This window comes from Cnephaeus nilssonii (genome assembly GCF_951640355.1).
Source record: "Cnephaeus nilssonii genome assembly, chromosome: 20".
In the NCBI taxonomy this organism is placed as follows: domain Eukaryota; kingdom Metazoa; phylum Chordata; class Mammalia; order Chiroptera; family Vespertilionidae; genus Cnephaeus; species Cnephaeus nilssonii.
In genome coordinates this window covers 41,117,855-41,138,801 of record NC_137091.1, presented here as the reverse complement: position 1 = coordinate 41,138,801, position 20,947 = coordinate 41,117,855, and the positions used below count along the sequence as shown (strand labels likewise).

The following is a 20,947-nucleotide window of genomic DNA, read 5'->3' as shown; positions in this document are numbered from 1 at the left end:
GCCCCAGCACCCAGCACCCTGTCCTCAGGCTCCGGAGCCTCCCCTGTGCTCCCTGGGATGAATGTGCAGACACCGGTTGGACCTGTTTCCCAGCAACTGGGGAACTTGCTGGGGTTTCCCAGCACCCCTCCCTTGACCCCTTCCATCTTTTCCCCACTCAGCCTGACTGTCATTGTAACGACAGTGACAGCGGCCTCTGGTTGAGCAATGCCCCCCGCCCCCAGGCCTGACACGCACTCCTGCCTCATTCAACATCCGCCATGAGTCACTTTTCCCATGTTAGAGATGAGGAAACCGAGGATAAGGAGAGAGGCAGGTCTCCCGGAAGGGGGAGATGGGGTTGGACTTGTGGCTGGCTCATGCTAAAGCTCTTAGCATGGCTTTTCAAAAGCATTCATTCGTTCATTCATTCATTCCAGCACACACTCCCTATGCCAGCTCCACGCTGGGTGGTGCCGGGGACAGTGATGATGAAGACAACTCCTGCCCTGCTCTCAGTCCACGGTGGGGCTCACATGTCTGTGTGTGTGTGGGGGGGGCGAACAGACCCATCTCCAGATAAGGATGATGCGGAGTGGTCAGCACTGGGATGGAGGAGCTTGGGGGCTGGGAGAACCCAAGGGGATGCTTCACTCAGCTTGAGGGGCACGGAGGGCTTCCTGGAGGAGGGGACAGCTGAGATCTGGAGTAGGAGAAGGGATGAGGCAGAGTGGGGTGGGGAGGGGTGAGGTGAGTGTAAACAGCGCCAGCGAGCAAAGGCTCGGTGCTTTGAGGAAGCTGCTAAATCCTGGGTAAGCTGGGGTCCCAGTGGGAGAGGGCAGCCTGTGGGAGGGGGCTTGTGGCTGGAGAAGTGGGAGGGGTCAATCTGTTGGGACAGAGTCCGGGTGACGGAGAGTCCAGGGTTGTGCTAATACCATATGGCTATTGTAATATAAATTTAGCCCTGGAACATGTGGCTAGGTGGTTAGAGAACCGGCTCATATACCAAAGGGTTCGGGTTCCATTCCCTGTCAAGGGCTCATACCTGTGTTGCAGGTTCGATCCTGGCCCTGGTTGGAGTTTGTGTGGGAGGCAACCAATCGATGTGTCTCTTTCAGGGTGATGTTTCTCTCTTTCTCTCCCCCTCCCTCCCTTCCTTCCACTCTCTCTAAAAATCAATGGGAAAAATATCCTCAGGTGAGAATTAACAACAACAAGACAAAACTATATATCATATATAATATATGTATAGTTTTTTAAATCCGATGCCTTCAAAAACTTAGTTCCCCCAAACCAGCCACTTTCAGGTGCTCAATAGCCCCACGTGACTCGTGGCTATGACGTTATACAGAGAAGATATAGAACATTTCCATCATTGTCGTAGAAGTTCTACAAAACAGCGTTTGCCTAGGATTGAGGGGAGGAAAGGGGGGATGGGGAGGGGAGGGCAGTGCCAGGTGAGATTTCTGTGTTGCCGGAAGAAGGAACACCAAATGGGTGTGTGTGTCCTTGACACACATCAGATAGTAGGCGACCGCAGCACTTTCCCTAACCCCCAGGCTGGAGTGAGAGAGAAATCTCGACTTTGAACCACCTGGAGGGCCGCAGGGTGTCCAGGTGTCTGAACTAACACAGACCCCAATGCAGCCCTATTGCCATTGTAAGCAGGGCCCGGCGGTGCATAAAGCCAGCTTTTCTGAATTTTCAGTTGCTGAATCTTCTCTCTCTGTCCCAAGAATGACTTTGGTTCCATTTCCAATTTTTAAAGAAGAATAGGTTTATTGTAGAAACTTAGACTCAAAAAGAAGAGGGTAAAAGTCATCCATCTTCCCATTAACCAGAGAGAGAGTCACTGCTAATATTCGGGGCTTCCCTCTCCTGTCCTGCAGCCTTCATCCCCTTCTCTCCCCATCTCCTGATTGGTCCAAGCCTCTCCCTTCCACTCTCTCTAAAAATAATAATAAAAATCAATGGTAAAATATCCCGGGACTCCAGGGGACAAACCCTTCCCTTTCCAGCTTCTAGAGGCCGCCGGCATCCCTTGGCTGCAGCCCACGTGGCATAGCCCTTGCTCCTTTGACTTTCTCTTTCCCTTTCTGAGCGAGAAGAGACCGTGACAATTCAATGTATTCTTCTGTAAAATGGAGCTACATATAAGAGTGTCCACTTTCCGGGGTTTGGGGAAATAAACAAAATTGATGCACTATATAGGTCTTTTGCAAAACGTCTGATACCTATCTCCTTCTGGAGACACTATTGCTCTTGTTATTAACCATCTTAGCAGGTTTGCAGGAAAGTGGACTCCTCCCCCGGGAAGCCCTCCGGAGTCCCCAGGCTGGGCCGGGAGCTCCATCTGGGACCCCACGCCCCAGCCCTGACTGCTCTGGTTTGTCGCTCTGGGGGTGGTCCGGCCTTTCCCACTGGGCTGTGAGCCCTGGGAGGCAGGCCTGTGGCTGTCGTGGTGACCTCTGCGCCCCCAGTGCTGCCCAGCACGGGCCTCCACACTGACCAGACACCAGAGGAAGCCATGCTGAATGAATGAATGAATAATGGCTTTGGCAATTATATGATCTCTGATTGCTACATTCCATTAGTCCCCTCTCCAACTCTAACATATAGAGTTATGCTTTCCGTAAATATTGGAATTTAGAGAAAACTTACTCATGAAGTTGTGTGTGTGTGTGTGTGTATGTGTGTGTGTGTGTGTGTGTGTGTGTGTGTGTGAGAGAGAGAGAGAGAGAGAGAGAGGAATCTTGTTAAAATTTTTATTTATTTTTTATTGAATTTATTGGGGTGACATTGGTTAATAAAATTTAATAGGTTTCAGGTGTACAATTCTACAATCCATCCTCTATACAGTGTATTGTGTGTTCACGACCCCAAGTCAAGTCTCCTTCCATAACCATTTATCGCCCCTTTACCCTCTTCTACCTCCTCCCACCCCCTTTCCACCTGGTAATCACCATGCTATAGTCTTTGTCTTTGAGGAGCTTTTCTCTTAATCCATTCACCGTTTTCACCCAGCCCCACAACACCTGTCCCCCCTGACAGCTATTACAGAGAGAACAATCTTGAGAGATTTTGAGGAAGGGAACTTACACGTGTTTAAAAAAGGCAGCATTAGGGAGGTGGGGGGGATGGGTGGAGGGCTGCAGGGAATGGCTGCCTTCGGAGATCAAGCCTTTACTGCCCTGAGGGCAGAGGCCATGTCTGTCTTGCTCACGTCTGTGCCTCCAGCATCTAGCACAGAGCCAGCCACAGAGAAGGTGCTCAGTGAACATTTGTTGGGGGAATGAATGAAGCAGGCATTGTTGGAGCAGACTCGGCACCACGCTGTGCCTCTATAATGGTAAATCGCAGTATTTGAGGCCTTGAACCAGGGGTGACATGTCTTGGTCCCTACCCCTCAGGGAGCAGAAAGGGCACGGCACCTTGCTGCAGAGCAGGGAAGCAAACGTGGGACTCACCACCTACCGCTCTCCGCCCCGAGCTCTCAGCAGTCATCGGTCATCGATGCAGGGACCTGTATGTGTCACACACTATGTGTCCGTAAAGGTTTGCTAATGAGCCTGGGTTGAGTTACTCCAGTTAAACTCCAGCTTGGAGAGGGGTTTGCACACAAATCAATGGTTCCATTTCTGAGCTTTTGAGCTTTCCTAGTTGTGTGACTTTACATTCTCGCTCACTCACTCATTCATTCATTCATCCAATAAACATTTATTTTTTATTTTAAGTTTATATGCTGGAGTAGAGTAAGCCCTTGAGTATACATAAGGAAAATCAAGCAGGAAAGAACATGCACTTTATAGGAAGGGGTAGGACGTCTGGTGCTGTGGATGCACGAACGTCAGCTCGTCACCCGGCACTGAAGGCCTGGCAGGGCTGAGCTGGTGCCGGGTATCCTGCGGGAGGCCCTGGCCCTGGCCCCAGGGCTGCTGTGAGAATGGGGTCTGGTGTTCTCTCTCTCGATCTGGAGCCAGAGCGGGATCACAGCTGGTGCCGAGCCCTGGGCAGCTCCAGAGCAGGCGCTGGTGCTCTGCGGGGTGGCTTAGCTCTGGAGCTGAGGCTGATGACGGAACCGGCTGCAGCCAGCCTGGGCCGGAGCAGCTTTCCGCGGTGGTTCCAGCTCCGGAGAGGGGGTGAGGAGAGCCGTTGTTTGAACCTTGTGTGGATCTGGAGTGGGAGCCTGCACAGGCGGCTGTTCTAGCTCTTGAACTTGGCCTGCCCTGGCCGCGAAGCTGACGCCGGTGCGGGGGCTCCCAGCTCCCCAGCTGGAATGAGAGCTGCGGCTGGAGCCTGCTCTAGCCCTGGCCTTGGAGCTTGAGCGAGCGCGGTGGCTGCAGCATCCTCTGGCTCTGAGCTTTTGCGGGCAGTCGACTTGGGCCGGCACCAGCTCTCGAGGTGATTCAGAGTTTTCTCTGGAGCTGGTGCCTCCGTCTCCAGCTCAAGGTGCTCCAGCTGTGAGAGGAGGGGGCCCGGCACTCCAGGCCTGAGCCTGGAATCAACAGACATGTATCGAGCTCACATTGTATGACCCGTGTGGGTCCTGCTGGCATGGAGCTGACAGCCTCATGGATGAGATAACTGTTCAATAATTACACCCACAAATACGTAAGGACGCCATGCGGTGAGGGTTACCAAGCAGAAAGTGCTAGGAGAGAGCTTAACCACGGGACTGATGTAGAAGGGGGCGGTCAGCAGGCTTCTCGGAGGAACTCTGCCCATTTCCGGAGGGGAGGAAGCTCATGATGCTCAGCCGTTCCCGAGGGCACGGGTGCTGCTGCGTCCTGGGCCAGGGACGGCGGCTGCTGGCTCCAGTGTCACCTCTGACACACAGCCAGCCTGGGAGCAGCGGGAGCAGCGGGAGCAGCTCCCTGAGCCCCCCCCCCCCACGCCCCCAGGCAGGAAATGTAGTTCCTCCCCGTCAGTGAGGTAAGCGGGAGGAGGGAAGGGGTTCGGAAGGACGCCTCGGTGGGAAAGGTGCTGGTTAGATAGTAGGGGCTTCCAAGCACAGCTGCATCTTTGGACAGAACAGGGCCAGGACCCAGAACAGCCACACAGCCAGTGGTCTGCACGGAGGGCTGCTGGGCGATTTATTTATTTATTTGTTTATTTATTTTTAACAATAAGGAGTCAGAGTTGCACCATCTGATTCCACAGCCCACCGCCCCAGGTGGTATCATAAATTAAAACTCAAATTAATTGAAGGTAAATACAATATAAAATTCACTTCCTCAGTTACTCTATCCACATTGACAGAGCTCAGTAGCCACATGTATTGGGCAGTGCAGATATACACTGAGTGGCCAGGTTATTATGATCTCTGAACGCATAATAATCTGGCCACTCAGTGTATATCCTATATAATAAAAGGCTAATACGCAAATTGTCCCCTCAACCAGGGGTTCGACCAGCAGGCAGGCCGGCCAACCACCCATGTCCCCTCCCCCTGGCCAGGCTGGCCGGACCCCACCCATGCACAAATTCCTGCACCGGGCCTCTAATATATATATATATACTGAGTGGCCAGATTATTATGTGTTCAGAGATCATAATAATCTGGCCACTCAGTGTATACTTATCCCTAAGTGCAATGAATTCTATGGGACAGTGCTGGTCTGTGATACAGGCTTTGGGCGCACTTGAGTTGGCATCACGTATAGCTGTGTGACCTTGGACAAGTCACTTGCCCTCTCTGAGCCTCCCTTGTACCCTCTGTCCATGCGCACAATGATATTTATCTGGCATAAGGGGGGACCCCAGAGAAATGGGATAGGGGTTTGGCCTCAGGGAGGGAGCAACAGGGGAGTGGGGTGATTGGAAACAGAAATTCCAGGCAGCCTGCCCCGGAGACCAGCTCCACCGTGTGCGACCCGTGTGGACGACATACGACACGAATCACAGGAGGTACAGAGTGTGGCGGCTGGCACACGGACGCCTGTTTGGGTCTGCTACTGTTATTATTAATCACAATGACACGGTAAGTGGCTTTCTGCTGAATGTTCCTCAAACATCAGGTATTTCCACATGGGAGTTTCATCCATTCTCATCTCCCCCTTGCCTGCCGGCTGCCAGGATCCTCCAGCAGCTCAGAAGCCCGTGGTCAATCCTGTGTGATTGTTGGGGGTGGTGAACACCGCCCCACTCCCCTGCCTTCGGAAGTCTTCCTCTTTCGTAGCAGACACAGTTTGGGGTACCTGCCCAGCAAGGCCAAGCTCCCCCATTTTCTGAGCACTGAGCCCCCACGCGTAGCGCTGAGCTCCCAAGGCTTTGATTGTACCTGCCCCGTCCCCAGCCACAGTGGTGGGACCAAGGTTAACACCTGACCCAAGGGAGCCCATCAGATGCCTTTCCCACTGTTTCAGAAACACGGCAAAGGGGTTCTGGCTAAAAGTTGGGCTGTTCCCTGAAACAGACGTGAAAACTGGGGGATGGTGTCTTTCTCCATTGAAGCATTGAGCAGCCATCTGTGGAAAGAGACAGAGAACTGTGAATCCATGGTCCTGGAGGAGAGGATTACAAAGGGAGGGGTGCGAGGCAGAGAGGGGCAACCGCCCTGGTCCAAGCACTGATGGCCACCGTGTTCTTCCCCTCTCATTACCAGGCGGAGTCCCATTTCCCCCGCCTCTTGAATCTGGGCTGGTCATGTGACTTGCTCTGGCCAATAGGATGTGGCGGAAGTGGTGATGTGTCAATCCCTAACCTTGCCCCTTCTGCTCTTACTCTTGGAATCCTGCCTCTGTCATGTGAACAAGCTTGGGTTGGCCTGCTGGGGTATGAGAGAGGATGCAGAGAGAGGCTGGTCTTCCCAGGTGAGGTTATCCTATGCCAGGCACCCCTTAGGCAGTCTACCAACTGATCATGATGCATGAGTGAGCCCCACAGAGACCGGAAGAACGGCCCAGCTAACCCCAGCTCAAACTGATAACCCACAGAATTGGAAGCTAGATAAATGGCTGTGGTTTCAAGGCTTAAGTAGGGAAGGTATAGTTTGTTACACAGCAAGTGCTAACTGATACACCCTTGGATTCCTGAAAATCTTCTTGGATCCTAATATTAAACCCTTCCTTATATTTTCTATTGAGCCATACAGTGAGTTTCTTTTGCTGGCATCCCATGAGTTTTATGAAATATACGCTGCTTGTGGAGGTGGTTTCCAGGAGTTTGGTGAGATGGGCAGATGGGGTGTCTTGTACAATCGGTCCCCAGGGCTCTCAACAAAGGGGGAACATCCCACAAACGAACGATCAGGAAACCAGGAGGGAGGAGCTCTCCTATGGAGCCCCCAGGAACGTCATCTCATCCCGGAACACAGGATTCTCTTCCCGCCCTTCGTGGCATCAGCTCCCAGGCGGACAGGCGCGTACTCACACTTCAGCAGCATCTTCGTATTCTTCGCCGGTCACTCCTGCAATGAAATAAAGAGAAATTGCCATCACAGTCGCTACAATAACAAATACATTTATTGAAGGCTGACCATACACCAGGCCCTCTTAACAGCGCTTTCCTCCCACTGTCTTAGGTACTCGCACACCCACACTTTGAGGTAAGTATTGCCATTATCCCTGTTTTAGATGGGGCACAGAGCATTAAAGGACTCACCGAAAGTCACACGTAAGCTAGCACATGGCAGAGCTGGGGTGAACCTAAGCAGCCTCATTTGGGGTCCACGGCCTTAACTGCAAACAACAGGGGTGGGAGCCCCACCCTCATCGACCACACCCACCAAGGGCCAGCAGAGACCCCTGTCGTTTGCTCAATTGCTCCTCATCCCCACACTCCCTGTCCCCCTCCCGGCCTTATTCCTCTCCTTAGCACTCATCATCCCTCAACATACGGCCTGTAGTTCCCTGGGTCCTCACATAATTGTTGGTATCTGCCTAGGATGAAAGTTCATGGGGGCAGGGACTTCGCACTATTAATTCCCACCGTGTCCCCAGCGCCTGGCTCATCGAGGCGCGCACCAGACATGTGCAGAAGGAACGACTACGATGCTTACTGTATCCCAGACACTGTTGTAAACGCTTTAGAAATATTCGCTTGTTTAATCCTCACAGCAGTCCTGTGAGGCAGGTATTATTAGTACCATCCCCATTTTGCAGATAGGCAAACTGAGGCAAAAAAAAAAAAAAGGGGGACGTGACTTGCCCATGGCTTCACTGCGGGTAAGTAATGGAACTGGAATTTGCACCAGACAGACCGGCATCACAACCCACTTCTGACCCTTGTGGTCACTGTGGGAACGGAGGAGGCAGACGGCCACATCCGGGGTCAATGCCATCCTCTCTGAATGAGCCCAAAGCTCCTTGGGCTGAGGCGTTACGTTTTGTTTTGCTGCTGGGTGGGGAGGTCAGACCACGCCCACGCGTCGGGGACAGACGGTACCTTTGGATCTGGGCGATGGCGGAGCCAATTCCTAACATCACTACCACCAACCCCGCACTTCCGGCCACGAGGAGGGCGATGGCAGATCCTCCTGACACCTTGAGAATGGGGTCCAGATCGGTGGGCTCATCTGTGGGATCCATGTTGTCTTCTGCAAACCGAGAATGGGTGAGACTGGAGCCACCATCCTCCCTCCACAACCCCCACTCCCACCCACCCCAGCTCCTCAATGTCGCTTCAACCCCTCCCTTCCTCCCCATCCTCTAGGTCTCTGCCCCAGGCCTCCTCCCTGCTCTCCTGCCCCAGCCTCTCCCCACCCATCGCCCCACCGTACGGAAGTCAGTGTCCTCTCTGCAGCTCAAACTTGATCCCGTGCCTCCTCTGCTCCAAAGCTTGCCGGGACTCCCCAACTCCTAGGGAGGAAGCACCCCTCACCGTGGCCTCCAAGGCTCTGCCACCTGGCCAACCTCGTCTCTCCTCACCCCACGTTATGAGCCACCCCCATTGGACTCTACTAAATTAGCTAAGCTCATCGCTCTCTCTCTCCTGCGTCTGGGCCTTTGTTTGTGGCCCCGGGATCCCTTGTATGCCATTTCTCTCCCTTTGGCCTGGGTCATTGCTGTGTGTTCTAGTACCAGCTCAGAGGTCCTCCCTCCAGGAAGCCCTCCCTCACCCCCATGCTGGGTCAGGCATCCCCGTGGGTCCCACAGCACTCTAGGCTCCCCCACCCCAGCCTGCCCTCGCCCCCACTCCCGTACTTCGTGGGTGCCCAATGAACGTCTCCTGAATAGTTGATGAACGAGTCAAGGAGGTCTCGGAAGTATTGTCATTCTCAGTGAACATCTCAGGGTCACCAGGTGCTACAAGTTTTACATTCCCCCCCCCCCAAGTGAATCATCTCAAATCCAAATCCTGAACCACCCCTTCCCCAAGCCCCCCTGGACTCCAGCCCTCTGGGACCCAGCCAAGCCAGGCTTTCTATCACCCTCGCCTCTCCACGCTCTGGATCTGTTCGCATGTGTTCTCTGCTGCCCAAACACCTCCCCCAGTTCTCTGCTGGCCAGCTCCTTCAAGTCCGTCTAGCCCACTCCAAGCCACTTGTCCTCCGTGAATAAAAGCAGGAAAAATAATATTCATGCTCATTGCTGCTATTTAAAGCACCATTCTGTCGCCGTCATACATGGCGTTACTTCAGTTCCTTATAACAATCCGTATACACAGGAGGAAAGTGAGACTCAGAGAATGGGAGTCACCTGTCCTGAGTCACTGTGGGAACTGAGGAGGCAGACGGCCACATCCGGGGTCAATGCCATCCTCTCTGAATGAGCCCAAAGCTGGCCAGGAAGGCACCGGGGCAGGAATTGAAACCGGCTTCAACAAGCTCCCAAACCCCTTTTCTTATCCCAACAACCGGCTGTTCTTGTTATTGCTGCCCAGGATTCCATGCGCCACCCTGCCTATGGAAATTGTCACAAAATCCTATCTAATAAAAGGCTAACATGCAAATTGACCGAACGGCGGGACAACCAGTTGCTATAATGCGCACTGACCACCAGGGAGCAGACGCTCAATGCAGGAGCTGCACCCTGGTGGTCAGTGTGCTCCCACAGGGGGAGCGCTGCTCAGCCAGAAGCCGGGCTCAAGGCTGGTGGGCTAAGCGGCAATGGCGGGAGCCTCTTCCACCTCTGCAGCAGCACTAAGGATGTCTGACTGACGGCTTAGGCCCGCTCTCCATGAAGAGTGGGCCTAAGCTGTCAGTCGGACATCCCCCTAGGGCTCCCAGACTGTGAGAGGGTGCAGGCCAGGCGGAGGGACCCCTCCCCCCACAGTGCACTAATTTCCTGCACTGGGCCTCTAGTTAATAATACTGATAATGCTAATTGTAGCAATGATACTATCTAGTGCGTATCGAATACTCACTAGTGTTCAGTAGTATGAGGCACTGTTATTTTAAGCTGCTCACCTGCTTATCTCATTGAATGCTCACAACTATACTTTGGGTGGGCACTCTTATTTTTCCAGTTTTACAGGTGGGGAAACTGAGGCACAGAGATGGTCCAAAGTCACATGGCCAGGAAGTGGGGCCAGAATTCAAACTCCACGCCCATGCTCAGAACCACGTGTTCCATCAGCACCTGCACTTTCCCACTGCCACATGCTGAGGCTCAGAGAGGCGAAGGGCCTCCAAAAGTCACGCCCAGCAAGTGGTGGGAGCCGGGACCCAGGCAGCCGGCTCCAGACCATGAGCTGAGCTTCCATTAGAGCTGAGCCACAGCCTGCCGTCTGTACAAGGGGCCAATAACGCCCCATGTGCCATGTGCCGTGCTGACCACTTGGCTACAAAGCGTCTCAGAGGAGACTGCTCATAGAAGGGGGTTCAGTGGAACCAGGAAAACTGGCCACCGGCCAGCTAGGGTGCAGGGGGTTGGGGTAGGGCTGGGGGACTTACCCGGCAGGGAGACGTCTACAGACTGGGAGGAGTACTGTTCCTGGTTGTCCTTGGCCACGCACATGTAGGTACCCAAGTCCTCCCTGGACAACTGCCGGATGATCAGCTTCTCCCCTGTCCCTCGGGGCTGCCCGTTGAAGGTCCAGTAAATCACGGGTGTGGGTGTGGTCCAAGCCAGACACCCCAGGACCACCGAGTAGTTGAGTTCACTCCGGACGACACCCAGGGAAGTCTCTGGGAACGTGTGTAGCAGCACCTCGCCGGCTGTGTGAACAGGGAGGTAGGCCATGTGGGTGGAGAGGACTTGGAGAGATGAGTAAATCCAGTGCCTTTCAAGCTTTTTCAATCATGACCCACAGTAAGACATGCCTTTCAAATATGACCCAGCATGTTCATATACACACACACCACAAGTAACTAAAAGACAAATGTCATGAAATAGCAATCATTGCTATGAGTAATGCATTCTGCCATTTCGTATTATGTTTCATTTGGGTTTTAAATGCAACAATCTACGAAATGGTTTCCCCCAAGCCTGGGTCTCCCTCGCAGTATAACAAACTGGGAGTTAACAAGCGTGTAGAATGAATGGTGTTTGGCTCATATAAGAACCCAGTCTAGGCGTCTGTGACATTGATTCTTGTTTCTACGCCTGGTGAGCTCTTTCTCCTCCTGCAAGGCTTAGCTCAGGCGTCACCTGCTCCAGGAAGCTTCTGTGAGCTCTCTGGCATTGCACTGAAATCTTAAATGAGCCGCAGGTGGAGGTTCCCAGCATTCACCATGCCATCACACTCCCCAGGTTCAAATCCCAGCTGTGTTCTCTCTGACCCTTAGACCTGACCCTAAGAAACCCAAACCTCACAGTCTTTCAGCTATAAAATAAAGTAAAATAAAATAGGAATTGGACGAGGGGGAGAATTGTGTGTGTCCATCTGTAAAGAGCATCCCCCAGGAGCCAGAGGCTCAAGCCCCAAGCCTCAGAGGCCTCCTTGACTCCTCTCTTTCTCCCCCCACCCACATCTAATCCATCAGCAAATCCTGGGGGGCTCTGCCTTCAAAATAATCCAGAATGCAACCACTCCCCCAGCTCCTCGCCTCCTCGCCTCACCCTGGGCCAGCTGGGGCAGTGGGGCTGGGATATTTATATGACTCCCACTAGGGGACCGGTACACGAAATTCGTGCACGGGGGGTGGGGGGGGTCCACTCCCCCAGCTCCTCGCCTCACCCTGGGCCAGCTGGGGCAGTGGGGCTGGGATATTTATATGACTCCCACTAGGGGACCGGTACACGAAATTCGTGCACAGGGGGTGGGGGGGGGTTTGTGTGTCCCTCAGCCCGACCTGCACCCTCTCCAATCTGGGAGCCCTCAGGGGATGTACTACTGACGGCTTAGGCCTGCTCCCCGTGGTTCTCTGCTCTCTGCGGACCTGTCTGCTTGACCCCCCTGCAGGCCCTGGTGTCTGCTCTCTGTGGGGACCTGCTTTCCCCTTGCTGCCACAGCCAGGGGAAAGCATGGCTCTGCTGGCTCTGCTGTCTGCTCGCTTGCTGCGGGGGACGTTCCCGCCCCACCCCCAGCTGCTCCGTGCCTGCACGGGTAGGCCCAGAGTGGCGGGGGGGGGGGGGGGGGGGGGGGGAGTAGGGAAGTTGGGGGGGGGGGTCGTTCCGGGACCCCAGCCACTCCAGGCCTACGCACAGGCCTACAGGCTCAGAGCGGCCCGGCTCCCGAGGACGCCTGTCCCTGGGAGGCAGGCCGCTTGGTGCCGGCGTAAGCATCTGGTGAGGAAGGGCAGGTCCCAGCTGACCTCTGGGTCCTGGGTAGGACATGGGCCCCTGGGCCCCCATGCGCTCCCCTCAGCCCAAGTCACCGTGCCCGAGTCCCCACACGGAGATGCGGTGAGCGCAGCCGGATGCCGCGGGCCAGGGCACAGCTGGGCCTCTGGGCTTCCTAGTGGCGCCACACAGAATCCAGGTGGGTAGCGCGCTCTCTCCCGGCTGGCCTCCCAGACTGGCTCCTGCATGAACCTACCGGGAGCCTGACCAGCTCCTGTGGTCCCAGCTGCAGCCCGGCTCACCGGGAAGAGGCTGCGCAGGTGCTGGGCAGGTTCCTCGTGGGCACCCAGCACCTGAGTGGGGGGAGGGGGTGGGCGGGAGGGAGCTCCCAGCAAATGAGCCCTGGTGTTCCAGGGAAGAGTAGCAGGGGGTGTGAGAGTGAGCTCGGCAGACACCCCGCATTCTTACCGCACCTCCGTCCCCGTCACCCCTGCCCCCAGGTAGCCAGTGAGAGGTTGCAGGGCGTCGCCGACGCCCGCCATGTTCCATACCGCCCTCTGGTGGTCAGCACATCTCATAGCGAGTGGTCAAACTTCCAGTCTCCTGGTGGAATGACCACCAGAGGGGACAATTTGCATATTAGGCTTTTATTATATAGGATAGCCATTCTGACAGGTGTGAGGCCTTGCAGCTTCTGCTCCTGTTCTCGTCCCATTGCTAAGAGAACAGCCCAGGCCAGCCCGCTGGAGGGTGGGAGGCCAAGGGGCCCATTTACCACGGCTGCCCCAGCTGCCACCAGGACACTGCCAGGCATAGGGACACGGCCACCCTGGACCCGTCAGGGCCCTGGAGCTCCCTGGCTGACCACAGACACACGCGTGAGACCAGGACTGACCAGAGGAATCATGAGCTAAAGAAATGGTTACTATTTTAAGGTTTTGTTGGAGGGGGCTTGTTCGGGAGCAACTGACTGCTGGCACAGAAGGGGTTCTGACGGGCCCAGCTTTGGGGCCCCACTCACCCTTGGCACGTATCTGCTCTGTCACACTCCTGCGTCCCCTCCTGGTGCCTTGGGCACCCGGCATCTCCCGGCCAGGGTGGCCGGGCCCCCGGAGACCCTCACGGGAGAAGACCGTGCTTTCTTGCTGGGCCTCGTGCCCTTGGGACCGAGACGTGGAGAGAATGCCATCGTGGTTCCTGGGGATGGGAAGGTGAGCACCGGCTCCTTCTGTCACGACGATGTCTGGAGGCGCAGAGGAGGGCAGCTCCGAGGAGGCCGGGCAGATGCAGGACGCGAGCAGGGTGCCTGGAGGAGGGCGGGGGGGAGGAGAGGAGAGAAGAGGGGAGCAAGTGGGACCCAAGGTGAGATGCCGCCCCCAGCAGCCCTTCCCGAGCCGGGGAGAATGAGCCCGGCACAGGGAGAGTTGGCGCTGACCACAGGGATCATGATAAAAATATTGTAGAACGGGAAGGGAACATTCAGTGGGAACCTCCTGTCAGCCAGACACGGTTCTAAGCACCGCATACGTGTTATCGCACATCTTCCTTATACATCGGCCCCACAAAGCACACGTTACACTGGGGTCGGTTGCCCTCTGACCTCTGCTCTGCGGTGTCCTGGAAGGTTGGCCTCTCGGAGCTCCCTGGTTGGTGTCCCCCGTGCCCTTTGCTTCTTTTTTTTTTTTTTAAATATTTTTAAATTTCTTTATTGATTAAGGTGTCACATATTTGTCCTCATCCCCCCATTCCCATCCCACACCCCTCCCCACACATGCCCCCACCCCCCTGTTGTCCTTAACCACTGGTTAGGCTCATATGCCTGCACACAAGTCCTTTGGTTGATCTCTCCCCTTTCCCCCCACCCTGCCCTTTGCTTCTGACCGTGGGAGTGACCTTGCGGTTATGGTCCCACAGCTCCCTCCCTGCTCCATCAGCACCGGTGGGCTGCGTCCCTCTACTAAAGCTCCTAGTGGGCGGCCATCTATCTCGCCCTCTTGCACTGCTGCTAGCCCCTGGGCACTGCACGGTCCCAGGTCGCTTTACCAATACCCTGCCTTCACCTCTGCAAATGGTCCCTCTGTCAAACCCTTCTCATTGCTCCCTCTGAGTTCACCATCTCCTTCTGGCCCCCACCTTGACTGATCCGACTATTCCACCCCTATGTGAGGCGAAGAAACAAAGGTGCAAGAGGGTTCAAGACGTCTTCCCAGGATGGGATAGGTGGTAAGCAGCACCTACGGAGTCGAAATTCTCAACCACTAAAGTACATGGTGGAGTGAGTGAGTGCCCGGCCCTCAGTTTCTCTCACTTCCTCTCATTAAATTTCCGCGTCGCTTAGAGCTTGAAGCCGAGCCCTCGGAGTCTGTCTCCAGACCTCTGCTCTTGCCCACCCCACTTGGTGACCTCTCCCTGGAATGGCGACGGGTGCAGTAAGAACACAAGCTCCTTCCATAAAAGACTGGCAAGTTTGCCCGAGCCGGTTTGGCTCAGTGGATAGAGTGTCAGCCCACGGACTGAAGGGTCCCGGGTTCGATTCTGGTCAAGGGCACGTACCTTGACCGGGATGCAGGAGGCAACCAATCCATGTGTCTCTCTCACATCCATGTTTCTCTACGTCTCTCCCTCTCCCTTCCACTCTCTCTAAAAATCAACAGAAAAATATCCCAGGATGAGGATTAACAACAACAACAAAAAAGACGGAAAAGTTTGACAAAAATAAAAAGAAACTTCTACAAAAGTTAAAAAAAAACAACCCAAAACCCACCATCCACAAAGTCAATATAACAATGACCTACCAGGGAAAAGCGTTTGCAACTGATATCACAAAGCGCTCACTTCACTAATACGTAAAGTGCTCCTAGAAATCAGTAAGAAAAATATCAACCGCCTAACAGGGAAATATACAGAAGAGATGGGTAGGTGATTCCTAGAAAAGAAAATTCAACGTCTCTTGACATAGGGACAAGGTTCAACTGTACTCACAGCAAGATAAGGGGAAATGAAAACAAACGGAGGTAACAGGGAATGCGTTGCACCTAGCAGACTGGCCAACGTCCGAAAGTCTGATGTTGTGTCAGTGAGACTGAGGGCACAGGGAGCTCACACCCACTGGTACAACCCCATGCAGAGGGCAGACTGGCAAAGTCTTTCAAGACTAAAAATTCCCACATCTAATGCATGTCAAGTGCTTACAATGGTGTGCTAACAAGGTGACTGCCAGACGACGCTTGACATTAGAACTGTAATTTTCATCATTATTATTATTCTTGCCCCCACAATGACAAGTACTGGGTGTACTGTAAATATGCCTTTTAAAGATATAAAGTCATAAAATAGGTGGTTACATGTTAAGGATCAGAAATGCCCGCTTATAGAACAAAGGCTGAAACGTCAGCTCTCTCCTGGGAAAGTGGGTGAGAAGCAGAGGCTGGGGGTGACTCCCGCGGCAGGCAGCGTCAGCACAGACAACCGTGCGGCGCCCTGGAAGGGGTGAGCGAGGCCGCAGGGGCAGCTCCAGGGGGTCTGACACCAGATGCTGGCTGAGTGCCAGGGACTGTGCCACCTTCTCCCAACCATCACCTCCCTGAGTCCCTCAACCACTGAGGTTGGTTCTAGTCCAGTGGTTCCCAACATTTTTTGGCCATGCCCCACCTAAGCATCTCTAAAATCCTGAAGCCCCCCGCCCCCCGTGACATATAATTCTTACTAGAGGCCCGGCGCATGAAATTCGTGTGCAGGTACGGTCCCTAGGCCTGGCCTACGATATCAGGGCTATCTTCCCTGGCTGCCTGCAGCTGGCCCCACCCCCTGCCACCACCCACCCCCGGTTCTTCATTTGCCATCGGGCAATCAGAGCCTGTCTACTGGCGGGGCGGGGGGCGGGGGGGGAGCGAGAAGTTGGCCGTTCCCACCTGCTTGTCGGCCCCATCTCCGCCACAGGTCGCCCTCTGTGTGTGGGGCGAATGGTGGGGCGGGGACCTTGGCCTGGTGCCGCCCATGTCCCCCCACCTCACCCCCTGTTCCCCATTCGCCATCAGGCAATCAGGGCCTGCCAGCCGGGGAAAGGGACCGAGAGGTGGTCAGTGTGCCTCATAGTGACTGGTCAGGTGGTCGTTCTGGTCGTTCTGCCTTTAGGGTCAATTTGCATATTACCCTTTTATTATATAGGGTTATTCAAAAAGTGAACTCCTGTTCACGTGGAGGAAGCCTAAAAGCCCATTAAGTTGGTCTAAACAAGCTTCCAAAGAACATGGCATCCACGAAAAAGTAAAATAAAAGAATGAAAGGACAGCTGAAGGACTGAGGAAGAAATCACCAAGAAATTGTAAAAATAACAATAATATAAAGTGATATGAAAAAAATAGCAAATAAAGTTTCAAAACATAATAGAGATCTTAAATGCATAAATATGTCACAATATATACTTATATGCTGTATCTGAGGCCCCTAGAACCATAAGAAATGCAAAAAGTTCACTGTTAATAACTCATTCTCGAATTGCCCCCCTTCAAAATCAAATTGCCCCCCTGTGGGGTGTGTTCCCCATGTTGGGAACCACTGTTCTAGTCTGTTTTACAGGCTGAGAAACTGAGACACAGTGAACTTGCATCTCAGACCCAAGGTCAGGAGTGTAGAGCTGGGAGTAGTCCCACCACAGGCCCCAGAATCCAGGGGGCTCTCACTTCCCGCCTTCACTGACCTTACCTCTGAGCTGGTAGCTGATGTGACCTATCTACGCCCCTGCTCATAAGCCTTCCGTGGCTCCCGAGTGCCTTCAGGACACTGCTCAGACTCCTTGGCCTGGCACCCCTGCCACATGTCTCTGCTCTTCTCACCATTCCTCCCTCGTGTCTGCACCCGTCACTCTGATCTCCACACCGTGCTCTGGCCGCCAGGCCTTCGCCCACGCTGTTCCCCCACCCGGAATGCTGTTCTCCTCCAACTCTTTTTCTAGCTGTGGTTCAAGCTTCAGCGCAGGCACCTTCTCCTCACGCCTTCCCTGACGTCAGCTGTGCTTGGCAACAGGTGCTGCCGTGTTTGGGGAGAGCCCTCACCTGACTGGATGGGATGATGGAAGCTCTTGCCACAGAGTGACAGGAATAAGGTGTTAGACCCAAGTCCCCTGCCCAGGGTTTTGCTTTCTTGTCTTGATGAACACAAGTTGCTTTCTTGGGCTTTTATGAAACAAGAGCACAAGGAAGCCATCTGCATAACTGAGGTCAGACCTGTCTGAGGCCATATGTCGATTTGGACAGCTTTGACAGGTTCCCTCCTGGTCACCGTCTCCCCAGCTTCCCACCTGAGCCCTCGGGTCTCCCTCCTCACCCCATTCCTGCCCCGCACACTGCAGGGCATTCTGCCTGGGAGGGTGTGTTTTCCCTCTGGGCCGTGAGCCCCAGCAGGCTCTGTCCCAGCACAGGCTGGGCACAGGACGGTGTTGGTTGACTCTGGGACCAAAGGGGCCGATTTGCAGTCCTGCGGCCTCCGCGCGGGAAGCAGTTTTGCACAGGACGGCGGCACCGGCGACTCAGGCAGCGCCCCAGCACCCCCAGGAGAAGACCCGGCACCTGAGCAGCTCCCTCCAGCTGGTGCGGAGTCTGCCTTCCTTTGCGGACTCGGAGGCCTCTGGACCTGGGTCCGAGCCTCAGTTTCCCCACTTATCAAGGTGGGTGGTTGATTAGTAACCATTTCACAGGAGTGCCTAAGATTCAGTGAGACCATGAATTTTCAGGGCTGAGGAGAGTCTAACTTTGGTATTTTATACCTAAATTAAAACCTATTTATAAACAAAAAATTAATAAAATTATCATACATAACTATTCTAACATTATTATATAATTATATGTTATATAATATGTAATTAATTTAATAATTATGCATATATTACATGGTTATATATATAAGATTATGATATATCAATTTTATAATTTAATAATACATAAGTACAAAGAAAAGTATAAATTATATTAATAAACAGAAACTATATTTTACATATATTTAAAATGTATTTCTATAAAGGGTGTGGCAAAAGTAGGTTTACTGTTGTGAGTATACGAAACACAGTTTATTCTTTTATTATTTATTAATTATCGTATTATTTTCAGTTTGAACAACTGTAAACCTTCTTTTGTCCCACCCTGTATACCAGGGCTCCTCAAACTTTTTAAACAGGGGGCCAGTTCACTGTCCCTCAGACCATTGGAGGGCCTGACTATAGTTTTAAAAAAACTATGAACAAATTCCTATGCACACTGCACATATCTTATTTTGAAGTAAAAAAACAAAACGGCAAAAACACCCGCATGTGGCCCGCGGGCCGTAGTTTGAGGACGCCTGCTGTATACTATACATTTAAGTAAGTAAATAAAACAGTAGGTAAATATTTAGGTGTGTCAGATGAAGGGTGGCATCTCGGCGCTGAGCCATGGACATGGTTCTTTTATTTCATCTCTGACCTTTGAGTCAGGGGCTCTCCCTGACCCACCAGATACAGCCCAGGGAAGGTAGTCAGGGATATTGTAAGAACTGTGTACGGGGCCAGGTGGGTGCTGGAAATATCGGGGGACACTTGTCAAGTATCCGATTGCCTAACCACTGAGCTGTACACCTGAAACTAACACAGAATAACATCAACAAGGAAAGAGCTCATGGGGAGAAGGGGCGCAGAGCTGAGAATGGGGAGAAGGGGAGAGTTGAGAATGAACTTGAATCCTTTCCAGGGGTGAGGGCTGCCCCCAGACCCCCCGCCAAGCCAGGGGAGGGTGCTCCTAGGGGCCCCTCAGAGAGAGAGGGAAGCGTCCCGGAGAAGTGGGAACTAGCCCTCCAAGCCTCCAGGGGAGGAGTGGCCTGTGACGGAGGAAGTAGAGGGCCGGGTGGACATGGCCCACCTGCAACAACTGAGGGAACAACAAAGGTGTCCCCGCGTTTCCCATGTGCAGCGGGCCAGCTGCAGGCTGTCCTTCAGAGACCCTCACGGGGCAGGGCTTGCTGGCCTGTGACCCCGCGACCTACCGTGGCAGAAAGAGGCTGGAGGAGGCCAGGAGGCCTGCATGGAAGCCTTAGAAACACACTCTCCGGGGCCTAGTGTCCTCATGGTACCCCTCCCCCAGGAAGTGCCCCTCCCCCAGAAAGTTCCCCTCACCCTGAAAGCTCCAGTCACGAACAGTGCCTCAGCCACACAGACCGCCCTCCCCCACCCTCTTACAACTGTGATCAGCGAGCAGAAACCTTCCCACTTCCTTTCCCCTTTGCCTATGGCCCTGGATGGGGGGAGGGGGTGGGGAGGGGGGGCGCACAGACTACAGCTCTGGGCTGGGAGAAAGGCCGTGAGACAGGCCCACCATGTCCCGTGCTGTCCCCACTACCGTCTGACACAGGCCGGGCTGGGGGCAAACAGAAGCATTAAACCGGGTGAAGTTTGGGGTTTTGAAATGACACAGAACCGGACTTGGCAAGACCTGGGGAAGCAGGCCCATCCCGTATTATCTGAGCGGTGGATGAGTGAGGATCTCCACGTGGGTCAAATCCCCCCTTCTGCACTTCCCAGCTGTGTGGCCCATGGAGGGAACGTTACCTCCCGTGCCTCAGTTTCCCCTCTGTGGAACGCGATCCAAGGCCTGCGCCTTGGGTTTAAGAAGGAAATGTTGCTCAGTGAGAGCACCTGAGCCGGCTGGCTGGTACTCAGTCACAACGACCTCTTTGTACCGGGATTGCTGTTATTTTACGATGGACACTATCACTACTTAAAAATTATGATTAGAGGGGGAGAGCTGGGTACGACAGGGTGCGCTGGTGGAAAGGGGCTGGGGCGGGGTCCTGGGTTCTGGTTCCGTCCTTGCCAGCCCTGTGATCTCCTGCAGGGCCCCGGGCCTGCCTGAGCCTCCGTTTCCTCCTTTAGAAGAGGGGTCCATAGCACAGGTGCCCGTGCCCCATGGGCACTGCCCAGAGTGGCAGCTCTGAGCGGGGCGACTCTAACTGGGATAGAAACTCTCCGAGGGGCGTCCCTTCCTGGTCCCTAAGCCGAGGGGGAGCCGCGGTCTCGCACGCACCTGTTAGCAGCAGTCTGTTCCAGGCAGGGCCGTGGGCAGAGCCGGCGTTCAGGGGGCGCCTCATGCCGACTTCTGTTCAGGGGCACAGCGGGGAGGTCGCCCTGTCAGGAGTGGGGTTTCCTGGACAGCACAGTCAAGTACTCTGCCCTGGCCCTGCCCCTGCCCTGGCCACACCCCCACTCCCTCCCCCCACCCCCCCACCCCCAGTCCCAGCCTCCAGCTGCGAACTGGGAAGCCACCTCCAGGCCCGCATTCTTCTCAGCAGGGGGTCAGTGGGAGTGGTGGGTGGGGAGTAGGCTGGGGAGCAGGGCTCCT

At 54.2% G+C, this 20,947-nt stretch overlaps 1 protein-coding gene across 1 annotated transcript; it reads right to left on the bottom strand.

Annotated features, from left to right (window-relative positions):
- Positions 1-5,708: 5,708 nt before the first annotated feature.
- On the bottom strand, positions 5,709-20,756 carry IGSF23 (immunoglobulin superfamily member 23). Its single transcript, XM_079799362.1, has 6 exons — positions 20,633-20,756; positions 13,606-13,890; positions 10,814-11,077; positions 8,365-8,515; positions 7,351-7,387; positions 5,709-6,446 (listed from the first exon to the last, which is right to left on the bottom strand). The coding sequence occupies exons 1-5, from the start codon at positions 20,694-20,696 to the stop codon at positions 7,354-7,356; spliced, it is 798 nt and encodes a 265-aa protein (XP_079655488.1). The 5' UTR covers positions 20,697-20,756; the 3' UTR covers positions 5,709-6,446; positions 7,351-7,353.
- Between the last annotated feature and the right edge of the window lie 191 nt (positions 20,757-20,947).

What these genes read in the sequence shown, in the direction of transcription:
- IGSF23 (XM_079799362.1), bottom strand. Translation starts at nt 20,696, where the DNA reads ATGAGGCGCCCCCTGAACGCCGGCTCTGCCCACGGCCCTGCCTGGAAC. An exon ending in AGAGCAGATACGTGCCAAGG is followed by an intron (nt 11,078 to 13,605) that starts GTGAGTGGGGCC and finishes CTGTTCACACAG; the next exon opens with CCGGCGAGGTGCTGCTACAC. An exon ending in GCCATCGCCCAGATCCAAAG is followed by an intron (nt 7,388 to 8,364) that starts GTACCGTCTGTC and finishes ATTTCATTGCAG; the next exon opens with GAGTGACCGGCGAAGAATAC.